At 45.2% G+C, this 13788-nt stretch overlaps 1 protein-coding gene across 2 annotated transcripts in view; it reads right to left on the reverse strand.

Annotated features, from left to right (window-relative positions):
* NFE2L3 (nuclear factor, erythroid 2 like 3) overlaps positions 1 to 13788 on the reverse strand; it is a 70075-nt gene that overhangs the window by 16308 nt on the left and 39979 nt on the right. Inside the window, exons 2-4 of one of the 2 annotated variants that reach the window (XM_033930813.1) lie at positions 12335 to 12505; positions 7721 to 7801; positions 5812 to 5919 (exon numbers count right to left, since the gene is read on the reverse strand). In XM_033930813.1, coding sequence (XP_033786704.1) covers positions 5812 to 5919; positions 7721 to 7801; positions 12335 to 12505 — 360 coding nt within the window. Of the gene's footprint in view, positions 1 to 5811; positions 5920 to 7720; positions 7802 to 12334; positions 12509 to 13788 lie in introns of both variants that reach the window. The other variant, XM_033930812.1, reaches the window with a different exon arrangement.

Genomic DNA, 13788 nt, shown 5'->3' on the forward strand with positions numbered 1-13788 from the left:
CAAGCAGGCAGCATATTCTTAACGCATGGGTGACCTCCAAGCTAACAGAGAGGGAGGAGGGATGGTTGGCCATTAGGAAAATAAATTTTGTAACACAGATTGGCCGAAGTGTCCATCCCGTCTGGAGAAGGCATCCAGACAGTAGTGAGTAGTGAACGTGTGAACTGAGGACCAAGTGGCAGCCTTGCAGATTTCCTCGATGGGCGTGGAACAGAGGAAAGCCACAGAAGCAGCCATAGCTCTGACCCTGTGGGCCGTGACAGCACCTTCCAGTGAGAGACCGGCCCGAGCATAACAGAACGCAATACAGGCAGCAAGCCAGTTGGAAAGCGTCCGTTTAGAGACAGGACGACCTAGACGGTTAGGATCGAAGGTCAGAAAGAGCTGAGGGGACGAGCGGTGAGCCCTGGTACGGTCAAGGTAGTATGCAAGGGCACGCTTACAATCCAGCGTGTGCAACGCCTGTTCCCCAGGATGAGAATGGGGTTTAGGGAAAAAGACAGGCAACACAATGGACTGGTTGAGGTGAAAAGCCAAGACCACCTTGGGAAGGAATTTAGGATGGGTACGCAGAACCACCTTGTCATGGTGAAAAACAGTGAACGGTGGATCGGCGACCAGTGCATGCATCTCACTAACCCTCCTGGCAGAGGTGATGGCAATGAGGAAAAGCACCTTCCATGTGAGAAGTTTGAGCGAAGTTGTGGCAAGAGGCTCAAAAGGGGGTTTCATGAGGGCTGATAAAACCACATTCAGGTCTCAGACGAAAGGAGGAGGCTTCAGAGGTGGTTTGACATTGAAGAGGCCTCTCATGAACCGGGAAACCAGTGGATGAGCCGTGAGAGGTTTTCCGAGGATAGGCTCGTGAAACGCAGTGATGGCACTGAGGTGGACTCTGATTGAGGTAGACTTGAGGCCAGCGTCGGACAGAGAGAGCAAATAGTCCAGTACAGTTTCCACCGCTAATGAGATGGGATCGTGATGATGCAGTAGACACCAAGAGGAGAACCTGGTCCACTTCCGATGGTAACATTGGAGGGTGGCCGGTTTCCTGGAGGCATCCAAAATGCGACGGACAGGTCTCTGGAGAGGTCAGCCCGAGAGAAACCAAGCTGTCAGGTGGAGCGAAGACAGATTGGGATGCAGTAGAGACTGACGTTGCTGCGTAAGTAGAGTAGGAAACACAGGAAGAGGAATGGGCTCCCTGGAGCTGAGCTGAAGCAGGAGGGAAAACCAGTGTTGGCGAGGCCACCGAGGAGCGATGAGAATCATGGTGGCCCTGTCCCTGCGGAGTTTGGATAACGTCCGCAACATCAGAGGTAGTGGAGGAAAGGCATAGAGGAACCGATCCGTCCAGTCGAGTAGGAATGCATCTGGGGTCAGACGATGAGGAGAGAAGAGTCTGGAACAGAACTGGGGCAGCTGATGGTTGTGAGGCGCTGCAAAGAGGTCCACCTGCGGAGTGCCCCAGCGAGCAAAGATGGAGTGGAGTGTTGAAGGGTCCAGAGTCCACTCGTGAGGTTGAAGGATGCGGCTGAGATTGTCGGCCAGGGAGTTCTGTTCGCCCTGGATGTAGACAGCCTTGAGGAAGAGATTGTGGGCCGTGGCCCAGGTCCAGATGCTGAGAGCCTCCTGACAAAGGAGGCGAGATCCGGTGCCGCCTTGCTTGTTTATGTAGTACATGGCGACTTGATTGTCTGTGCACAGGAGAAGAACCTGAGGGCAGAGAAGGTGCTGGAAGGCCTTGAGAGCATAGAACATGGCTCTGATTTCCAGGAAATTGATGTGATGTTGACACTCCTGAGGGGTCCAGAGTCCCTGGGTGCGTAGATCTCCCAGGTGAGCTCCCCACGCATAGGGGGAGGCATCCGTGGTTATGATCATGGAGTGAGGGGGTAGATGAAAGAGTAGACCCCTGGAAAGATTTGAGGAGTTCAACCACCATTGAAGAGATTGCCGAAGAGACGATGTCACAGAGATGGGATGAGAAAGAAGATCCGTGGTCTGTGACCATTGGTCGGCAAGAGTCCATTGAGGTGTCCTGAGGTGGAGTCGCGCCAGAGGAAGCACATGGACCGTCGAGGCCATGTGGCCCAGGAGGACCATCATCTGTCGGGCAGGAATGGAGTGATGAAGGAGCACCTGACGACAGAGGTGGAGCAGGGTCCGTTGACAGTCGGAGGGGAGAAACGCCCTCATTAGTGTGGTGTCGAGAACTGCTCCAATGAACTGAAGTCGCTGTGTGGGAAGCAGATGCGACTTGGGGTAGTTGATCTCGAACCCCAGGAGATGGAGGAAAGAGATGGTGTGATGAGTGGCTTGTAGCACAAGTGGAGACGTAGGTGCTTTCACCAACCAATCGTCCAGGTAGGGGAACACCTGGAGGTTGTGAGACCTGAGGAAGGCCGCCACCACAATAAGGCACTTGGTGAACACCCTGGGCAATGAAGCGAGGCCAAAAGGTAGCACTTTGTACTGATAGTGACGGTGCTGTATCTGAAACCGTAGGTAGCAACGTGAAGTCGGATTGATTGGGATGTGAGTGTAAGCCTCTTTGAGGTCCAGGGAACATAGCCAGTCGTGTTGAGAGAGAAGAGGGTAAAGCGTGGCAAGGGAGAGCATTCTGAACTTCTCCTTGACCAGACACTTGTTGAGGTCCCTGAGATCGAGGATGGGACGAAGGTCTCCTGTCTTCTTGGGAACCAGGAAGTAGCGGGAGTAGAATCCCTGACCCCTTTGGTCCGGAGGCACCTCTTCGATGGCATTGAGAAGAAGGAGGGATTGGACCTCCCTCAGGAGGAGGGGGGTTTGGGAGGAGTGAGAAGCAGACTCTACGGGAGGATTGTCTGGTGGAAGAGTCTGGAAGTTGAGAGAGTAGCCGTGGCGAATGATGTTGAGGACCCATTGGTCTGATGTGATGACCTCCCAACGGCTGAGGAAGATTTGGAGGCGACCTCCAATAGGTTGAGGAAGAGGCAATGATGATGGGAGACTGGCTATGCCCTGGAGGAAAAAGTCAAAAGGGCTGAGATGGTTTTGACGGAGGGAGAGGCTTGGCAGGTTGGTGAGACTGTGAGTGAGCCTGAGATTGATGCTGTTGACGAGGTCGGCAAGGCTGCTGTTGAGGCGGGTTGAGAGGTCTGGCCGAGAACCTGCGCTGGTAGGAAGACTGCTGTCTGTAGGTGCGAGCAGGTGGAGTCTTCTTTTTAGGTTTAATCAGAGTGTCCCACCTGGTCTCATGTGCTGAGAGTTTCTGGGTTGTTGAGTCCAGGGACTCTCCGAAGAGTTCATCACCCAGACAAGGTGCGTTAGCCAGGCGGTCCTGGTGGTTAATGTCCAGGTCAGAGACTCTCAGCCATGCCAAACATCGCATGGCCACCGCCATGGCAGATGCGCGAGAGGTCAGCTCAAATGAGTCGTAGATGGAGCGAACCATGAATTTCCTGAGTTGGAGGAGGCTGGAAATATGTTGCTGGAAAAGAGGGACCTTACGTTCAGGAAGGTATTTCTGTAAGGAGGAGAGCTGTTGCACCAGATGCTTCATGTAGAAGGAGAAGTGGAAGATGTAGTTGTTGGCTCTATTGGCTAACATGGCATTTTGGAAAAGGCGCTTACCAAATTTATCCATGGTCTTTCCCTCTCTGCCAGGAGGGGTGGAGGCATATACACTGGAACCCTGAGATTTTTTCAAAGTAGATTCCACCAGGAGGGACTCGTGGGGCAATTGAGGTTTATCAAACCCTGGGATTGGAATAACAAGCTATCCAATTTACGAGGGGCCCCAGTTTTTATAGAAAGTTTCCCGTAAGATGTCGTGGACGGGCAACTTCAGAAATTCTTTGGGAGGTTGCTCAAAGTCTAGGGCATCGAGGAAAGCCTGAGACTTTTTAGAGTCGGACTCTAAGGGAATGGAAAGAGCTGCTGACATCTCCCTAAGGAATTTGGAGAAAGAGGATTGCTCTGGTTTGGAGACGGTGTCGGTCATGGAGGGTTCTTCGTCGGTTGACGAAGCGTCCTCCTCGGTACCGTGAGGGGAGTCTTCCCACAAATCTGGGTCCCTAACGTCGGGGTGCGTACGTTTGGACATCGGTGTGGAGGGCTCGGCATGGCGGGTCTTTGAAAGAGATTTGCCTGAGCGCACCGAGGCGGTACCGGGTGAGGAAGACCGATGTCGTTCCTGGGACCGGACAGGGTCGGCAGCATCACAGGTATGTACTGTAGGTGTTTCTGCCAAGAGCACCGGCATGAAAGTATTAATCGGTACCGAGGGGGTCGACACCGATGGGACAGTGTGAGGCTCGGACCGGTCCCGTACCGGAAGGTGCGGTGCCAGCAACGCCGGCAACAGTTGTTGGAGCTGTTGTTGCAGCTGTTCCTGTAACTGTGTTTGGAGTATGGCCGCGATGCGGTCGTCTAGGGGAGGCACCGGTACCGCTTTTTTCTTCTTCGGTACCATAGGTGCCGCTCTACGCTCTGGTGATGAGGAGGCCGATGATGAGGTACTCACCGAGATCGGAGCGGAGCGTTTGCGGGGCCAGTGTGGTGCCGGGAGGGCCGGTGTCGCAACCGTGGCAGGAGGGCGCTCAAGGAAAGTGGGAGGCTTCTTAGCCGGCTTACCTGGGCCCAACGACCCCGAGGAAGGGTCCGGTGGTGTTGATGTCGTCGGTGCCGACTTTTGTGGTGCCGTCGACGTCGCAGCCGGTTCCATGGCAGATCCGGTACCAAACAAAATATTTTGCTGGATCTGCCGATTTTTCAAAGTACGCTTTTTAAGCGTAGCACAGCGGGTGCAGGTGTCAGCCCGATGCTCTGGACCCAAGCACTGGAGGCACCAATTGTGTGGGTCGGTGAGGGAGATCGGGCGTGCACACCGCTGGCACTTCTTAAAACCCGGTTGAGGGGGCATGAATGGAAACACGGCCTCCACAAAATCGAACCCGGAGGCCTGTATGGTGGCAACAGGCCCCGCCGGGGCCGGCCTGAAAAAATAAGGAAAACTCGATGAGTTTTTTTTTTGTTTTTTTTTTAAACAAAAATAAAGGGAATCCGATAAGAAAAAAGGAAAAAAAGTGAAAGAATATGCGAGCGGGAAGGCAAAAATTAGTTTTTCAACGGCCGTTGAAAACACATGCGTCTTCTTCGCTCCGCGGAAACGAAGAAACTGGGGACCACGCTCTCCTCTGTCGGGCGGGAAGGCACTCGCGCATGCGCGGTGCGGCCAACTAGAACTTTCTAGTTAAAAAGGTCCGTACCGGGGCTTCGTCGGTGACGTCACCCATGCGTTAAGAATATGCTGCCTGCTTGTCCTGGGATAAAGTATTATATCCTATGATTTCCTTCGTAATAAACCATTACAATATGGCTGAACTACGAAGAAAGGGAATAGAAAATCTGAAAACAGGACTACCAAATAAACAGGGACTCTGAGGTTAGAAAGGCTTACATGTCAAGAGAAGGCAAGGCTACAGATGAACAGAGAAGAAAAGAATGGTAGAGAAGTGGAAATTTTGACATAAGGAAAGATACTTGACAGTGCGATTCAATAAATGGGTATCCAGGGTGGGTGGAGAAAATGATTGTTTTATGTAGTAATTGTATATTTAATAGTGCATTTTATGTAGTGTTTATGTTCAATTAATTGTATTACACTGTCAAAGTTTGAAAATCAATAAAGATTAAAAAAAAAAAAAGAAAATAAATTTTGAGATAAGAAATTAAGGAAAATGTGGATAATACCAGGAGACTGAAAGAGGCCTGATAATTCTAATGTCTTAAAAAAAACCAAACAGTTTGAAAAGAAAATCCACATACCTGTAGATCTGGCAAAAAAAGAAAGTCCTGCCATATTTCTCTCATGGAATTACTCTGTAGAATTTCTGATGTAGGCTGTGCAGTAGAAGTAGCGTTTTCATTCATGCCCTTTAAACAAACAAAATAAAACACCTTGAAACACCTCCCCACAAAATGTTTTAACATTTTCAGTTGCCATTCCAATTACACATAAACAGAGGCCCCCCAGTGCTGTGCAAGAAAGAAAGAGATTGGAGGATGCAGTTGTGATAAATATCTCCTGGGAGAATGGTATAGAAAAAAAAAATAAAATAAAAAAAAATTATATCTAATATAATAAAACGCTAGACGCGCATGCGCACTCAGATCTGCGTGATCTGAAATCCCTGCTCTGTGAGATGTATGTCCATGGCTTTGCAGACGTGTGCATGCGCGAGTCCCCAGCCTTACTGCTTCCCAGCCGCATTGCTTGCCAGCCGCAACCGTTGCACTCCCTGCTCTCCAGATCGCGGTGTACAGACCGGTAGGGCACTGGGAGCTAGGGAGAAAGCAAGGGCTCAGTCTTCGTCGTCTTCGCCCCTCCCCCTCCAATCTCCGTTGAGCCTCCCACCCGATTTTCTCTTCTCGCGGTATGGCCGGCTACCTTAGTCCCTTGCCGCCGCCGCCACCCCCTTCCCTTCCCGCGGTCGACAAACCTCTTGGCTCGAGCAGCGGCCGCAGCAGTGTAAACACGCTGCTTCGCGGCCTCTACTGCCCCGATTTGTTCTTCCGTGTCTCTTATACATAAGAGAGTTACCATACGTATCCTGTTTTCAACAGTGGCCAGCCCACGTCATAAGTATCTGGCAAGATCCCAAACAGTAAAACAAATTTTATGCTTCATATCCTAGGAATAAGCAGTGGACTTTCTCCAAGTTCACCTGCCATATCAGTCCATATATCCTTCTTTCTAGTGCAGGGGTTCTCAACCCAGTTAAGTTACAGGATTCCTACAATAAATATACACGAGACAGATTTGCCTACAATGGAGTCAACACATGCAAATTTTTTTCATGCAAATGCATTGTGGGTATCTTGAAAACCAGACTGGCTTAGTGTGTCCTGAGGACTGGGTTGAAAATCCCTGTCCTAGGGAAATCAAGTCAGAAAGTCATTCATACAAGTACCAAACCAGGCAGGCAGGCACGGACCTACAGACATGGCATGAATATACTGAGGCATCGATCAGCAGTCACTGACATTTGCCACTTTTTTGTTCTCGTCTCATAGTCTCTTGTTTTTACCCCATTGCCTTCTCACGGTTCATTTTCCTCCCCTTCCCTTTTGCTTACCATATCGCCTTTTCCCTCTTCTGCCAGTCATATACAACCTCACTGCTAGCTTTTCTGTTGATCCCAAAAAGGCTGCTGCTGCCACTATCTATTGATGACTCCACTCCAGCCTTCCCCATTGCCTCTCTCGTCAGCCCCATTCTGGCCAAAGCAATACCTCCTAGGTATGATGCTTCCACCCGTCGGGCCTGGGTAGGACACAGTATACCTCACACTCTGAGCTATACTGTGAATTAGAGAATGACACGGTGACAAAATTCATCACCGTTCCTGTCCCCGCAGATAACCGCAGGAAATAATCCCATGTCATTTTCTAGTGTCTATTTCAACCTCAGTCCTTCTACACCAGCATTCTTCAAAGCAAAGCTTGTGGGTCAGTGGTTGTGGCCATTCAAACTCTGATTCTTCCCACTCTCTTTAAAGAATGACATAAAGATGGTTTCCCGCAGTTATCCGCGGGGACGGAAACGGTGATGAATTTTGTCACCGTGTTATTCTCTACTGTGAATACACGACAAACTAGGTTTATTGAAACACATTTTGTTTAAAATCTTGCATTCAGATCCATCTAGTAACTGCAAATATGTTACAAACGTTACCTCTAGTATATTTTCTGTCTCAGCCGGCAAATGAATAAATTCATCTAATGAATGAGAAGAATTTGCTGAGTTTCTGTTGCTCTGTCAAGAAAACAGACAATTCAATTTAGAATATGTATTTCTGTCCACAGCACATAAACTGACAGGCAAAGTAGAAATTATGCTGTCTGGAGCAATATTTTCGATTTGATAAAAAGTTTAGATGATATATTCAAGGTGTTATGGTTCTGTAACTGTTTTACCCTTAGTCTTCAAAGCGCCTCTCACTAAATGAATGCCAAGAGGCTCCGAGAAGCCCTTATCACTACTCCTTGATCAACAATGCTCATTAAGGCCATGTCGGCCACCCTCCCTCCTCCCCAGACCAGTGTTCCCTCTAAGGTGAGTGCATGAGCGATCGCTCACTATTTTCAGTGGCGTCGCTCATACGCTTTCTCCTGTCGCTCACTCGAGGGCGGGCGTAGGTGAGAGGAAGCGGCGGCGGCTTGTGTTTTAAAGTTGAAAGATGCAGCGGCGGCTCCTCTCAAGATCCCCAACTGCATTGGACTTCCGACGCAGGTGGGGATTCGTGAGAGGAGCCGCTGCCATGTCTTCAGTGTCGTACCAAGGGGGGGAGGGCGGTCCGCCCCGGCTGTGCACCCACCCTAAGGCTGCAGTCGGAGAGGAAATTCGGGTCAGCCAAAATCGCTGCATGGCTGGGCGGAACTTCCTCTCTGACGGCAGAATTGACGTTGGGGGATTGCTGGTCGGCCCGGTGGGAAGCAGAGAGAGCTTGGGGCAGCCGCAGCGGTGGCTTTGGGGCCTGTTTCCCCCTATGGTTGCGGCGGTGGCTTTGGGGCCTGTTTCCCCCGATGGTGGCAGCAGTGGCTTTGTGGAGGGTAGGGAGAAAGAAAGGGTGCAGGCAGGGAGACAGAAGGGAAACAGAAAAAAAGAATGGGGCATCAAGAGAGAAAAAAGAAAGAAAGGGCAGAGAGAGAGGAAGAAAAAGTTGGGGGAGGGAATGAGGTTTGGAGGAGAGGAAGCATACAGGCTGAAAGAAGGGAAGAAAGATTGGATGCACAGTCAGAAGATGAAAGTGTAACCAGAGACTCATGAAATCACCAGACAAGGTAGGAAAAATGATTTTATTTTAAATTTAGTGATCAAAATGTCTCTGAATTTATATATGCTGTCTATATTTTTCACTATGGCCCCCTTTTACTAAACCACAATAGTGTTTTTTAGCGCAGGAAGCCTATGAGCGTCGATAGCAGCGCTGGGCATTTAGCGCAGTTCCCTGCGCTAAAAACTGCTATTGTGTTTTAATAAAAAGGGAGGGGGGTATATTTGTCTATTTTTGTATGGTTGTTATTGAGGTGACAGTGCATAGAGTCATCTGCCTTGACCTCTTTGAAAAAACCCAGAATAAGAATAATTAACATTTTCTCAGCGTATAGTGTGCTTTGTGTTTTTTAATTTTATTGTTGGTAGATCATTTTGACTTGGTCATTTTAAAGTAGCTCGCAAGCCCAAAAAGTTTGGGCACCCCTGAGCTAGAGCATTGAAGCCGTGGGTTATCCTGTTTTGTGCCTTTATTTTTGCAATCTATGAGACCATCCAGATACGACATTTGCTTCGTCGTAGACCATCACCTCTGGACTTAAGAATGCATGATTATATTGCGGCTATGAATGAGTAATTTTTGCTAGCCGTATTTTTGATTTTTCTGTCTTAACTTTTGCTTTGGCATACCTTTTGTGCCTTGCGTTTTAGTTATGATTTCTGATTTTATCATATATTGCTATTTATCAGTGATTTTGTTATCATTTATTTGGCTTGGGTTTCTTATACTTTAGCCCTAGCCTTTATTGCTGATTTTTTATGGTATTGCTTATGTTTATGCATTTTTAGTATCACCTTGGGTCTTGACCGATCCTTTCCTATTAGTTAGATTGAAGGTGAAATAGACTCCATTGAAGTTATTTCTCCTTCAAGGGGGGGGGGGGGGACTGTAGGGATGTTTCCTTATTCACACCTGAAGGTTAGGCATCTCTGACATCATCAAGCCTGATCCATTGTCTGCAAGAAATCATTCCAGCCTGAACCTGAAACGTGAGTGAGAGTGAGTGAGAGTGAGAGAGACCGGACTAAACGAACTCTTATTCCGGTACCAAAAGAATTCTTATCTTCAGTGCTGAGTAGAAGACATCTTCCCTTTCACCAGATAATGTGACAAGGCCTAATTGGATGGTGAGAATCGGAATTCTATTATCTTATCAGCTGGAGTTAGATAAAAGAATCCTATTGTGGTTCAGGATAAGGAGAAGTGAAGCTACTCTTGGTGATAACCTGTAATAGTTGCTGCTAATCGGGAATTATTATTATAAGGAATTATTTTACTTATTTATCTAGCAAGAGTGTTGTAATAATTATGTACTGAGTTTCGCGGTATATAAGAAATAAATTATTATTGTTATATATGTAATCGGATATTTTGTGAACAATAATTAGTTACTGCTGCTGGCTTATGAACTATATTTTTCTATTTTCATAATAAAAGTACATGTATTTCTCATTAGCCTGGGTCTGGTGTCGTGTAAGTAGGCAAAGATAGCTGAACCTGGATGAGATATTATGGTCTTCCCTAGAAAACTAACAGGCACGTATTTGTTTATGTAACTGATTAGTGGACCATAAATCTTTCTACAGGGGTTAGAGAATCGCTCGGAGTGCTCATTTTAATAGTAATGACCTCGTTGTACAGTACTACATTTGCAGGTAGTGTCGGAGATGGCTAGAAAACTCGGAAAAGATCACGGTAAAGCCTTTTAAATAATCAGCCACTAAAATACATGCAAGCTAAACTGGCTGGAACCGGTTTAGCGAGCACGTTAAAAGCAGATTTTAGTTTTGAGAATCTGGCCTTTAGTTCTTTATCAGATACTGTATAAGTATTATTTGCACTGCTATTGCTACCTCACCATTCTGCCAAGTACTGATAAGTTTTGATGCTACGTTTGTAATTGGTAATATATTTCTCATACTTCCAGCAAATGGTAATATATTTCTCTCATATTTCCAGCAAAAACCTTTGAGAGAATCTTTTCTTTATTTTGGGACCACTTAAAAGGCAAAATCCTACTCCAAACAGATGAAACTAGCCATAAACTCTAAGAGTAATTATTGGCAAATTATAGCTTATCAGATAATTACCTAATTAGCCCTACAGATTACATTTCTATTCTATAGAAATCATTTACTCTTCATATTTGTAATATAATACGGTATGTGACTTAGGAAATTCAAAGAGGAAAAAAAAACAAAACCCGACAGTTCCCTGGGGTGAAAATGTTACCATTATACTTTCACAGCTCTCCATGCATGAATGATGCAATAAGATAAAATGCTTCTAAAGGCTAATGACATATCAAATGCTACTAAAAACCAGAATCCAAGAAGACAAACAAGGTCTCACTACAGTACATATCCCCTGTTTATCAAATTGCAAAACAGATTGTCTCAACAATCTGTAAACTCACACATTTTCTTAATGTTTGTTTACAATAATACTATGTAACAAATTTATTGTTTTTGTTCCTGGGTAATAAGTGTTTTTTCGTAATTGCCTATGCCACAAAAGTATAGAAAATGGCTATCATTACCTTCAAGCTTTGCTTTTCCGACCAGAACACTGATATTTTGAAATTTACTTTTACCTTTTTTGCAGAACATTCTAGATTGATTCCAAGCCGAGTAAACTTAGGGGGCCCTTTTACTAATAACAGACTGGACTTTTCCTCCAGAAAATTGTCCAAGCCTTTCTTAAAACCAGCTACGTTAATCACTGTTACTACAACCTCTGGCAACATGCTCCAGAGCTTATCTATTCTCCGAGTAAAAAATAATATTTCCTCCTATTGGTTTTAAAAGTATTTCCCTGTAACTTTGAGTATCCCCTAGTCTTTGTAATTTTTGACTGAGAAAAAAAAAATTCCAATCCACTTGTACCTGTTTTACACCACTCAGGATTTAGTAGACTTCAATCATATCTCCCCTCAGCCGTCTCTTTTCCAAGCTGAAGAGCCCTAATCTTTTAATCTTTCCTCACACGAGAGGAATTCCATCCTCTTTATCATCTTGTTCGCTCTTCTTTGAACCTTCTCTAGTTCCGCTATATCATTCTTGAGATAAGGCAACCAAAAATGAACACAATACTCTAGGTGAGGTCACACCATGGAGTAATAGAGGCATTTGTGATTCATATGTTGATTTTTATGACTTCACAAGAATGAAAAGAAAAAAATTCAGTGTTTTTACATTTTAAAAAAGTAAATTGTAAAATTTGACTATCCTGGTCAGAAAGTAAAGTTTTATGGAAATAAGACTTTCTATACTTTTTAGACGTGAGCAATTAGGAAATTACACTTATTGTCCAAGAACAAAAGTCGTGTTACATAGTGTAATCTGACTTAAAGTGCATGACCAACTACTATATCCTACAAATACAAGTGTATACACAAGAAGTTGTTCCAGAAACAAGTTTGAATCTTTACTGGTCCGATGGCACACATTCATCTGTCTCCTTTCTTGGGCATGTATACATATATCCAGGTACCCTTTTGGAAACCTACTTACCTCAGTGCAAGGATCGGTATTTTGGCCCTTGTGGCAGGCAGCATTCCTTCCAAGGACATTATCTTCTCTCCTAGTTTCCTGCCTTAGCTTCGTATCCTGTTCCAGCGATGAGGTATCATTTTCTTCATGCAGATAACTGTACGTAAGAACGTCTGCTGTCTCTACATCGTGCTGCTAGAGATATAAGAGTGCATTATATTTCATCAAAAACAAAAAAACTAGCAACCTCCAGTTCAAACGCTGAAGCTAATGTTCAAAACTTATCCATTTTATATCAAAGCATTCAGTAGGAACACATTCTAGGTGATTTGCCTCAGAAGCTACAGGGCAATCACCCCTGATGACATAACTTGAATGATAAAGCAATTGAAAAATAATTCAAAAAAGTGCAAGCCTCACTTATCTTTTGCTTCATGGCAAACGAGCTTGATAATGTGATGCAGGCACTAGTGAAAACTTCCTCTCAGAACAGCCGACGAAGGCCAACGTTTCGTGATTGAAAAATCATTTCTTCAGGGCTCTAAGGAAACACAATAATAAAGTCATGAAAACATGAAAATTATCAACGATGTCAAAATATCCTCATCAGAATTATAGAAAAATTATTCTTCAATTGCTTTACCGTTCAAGTTACGTCATCAAGGGTTGCCTATGATAGAAAGTTGAAGGGAAACTAATGAGCTGTTTAGGTTCCCCTTCATAGCTCTGGAGCAGTGATTGCCCTGTAGCTTCTGAGGCAAATCCCCTAGAACAGTGGTCTCAAACTCAAACCCTTTGCAGGGCCACATTTTGGATTAGTAGGTACTTGGAGGGCCTCAGAAAAAAATAATTAATGTCTTATTAAAGAAATGACAATTTTTCTTGAGGTAAAACTCTATAGTTTATAAATCTTTCCTTTTGGCCAAGTCTTAAGAATAATATTGTCATTTATAGCTAAAGAGACATATGACCAAGAAACTGTTTTATTTTACTTTTGTGATTATGATAACATACCGAGGGCCTCAAAATAGTACCTGGCGGGTCGCATGTGGCCCCCGGGCCGCGTATTTGAGACCACTGCCCTAGAATGTAGTTCTACTGAATGCTTTGATATAAAGTAGTTAAGTTTTGAGCATTAGCTTCAGCGTTTGAACTGGAGGTTACTACTTTGTTTGTTTTTTTGTATTTTTCTTCAGTTCCTCTTTATTTTTTGTTTTGTTATATTTCATTAATACATTTTTAACTCGAGAGACTATACACTTGTTATACATGTTAAAGGACTTTTCATTTTTCAAATCATTATTCAGAAACTAAAATCAGACTTCCCACTTGAAATGTACTATTTTTATTATTTTATTATTCTGCAGTCATCAATAAACATTGTTGAAACTTAATTGGTCCAGTCTTTACTACCAAAGCGGTGTGTGAAAGGCAACATATGCAAATCACAGCATATTCCAAATCTGTAGCTACCG

The sequence above is a fragment of the Geotrypetes seraphini genome, chromosome 2 (assembly GCF_902459505.1).
Source record: "Geotrypetes seraphini chromosome 2, aGeoSer1.1, whole genome shotgun sequence".
NCBI classification, from domain to species: Eukaryota; Metazoa; Chordata; class Amphibia; order Gymnophiona; family Dermophiidae; genus Geotrypetes; species Geotrypetes seraphini.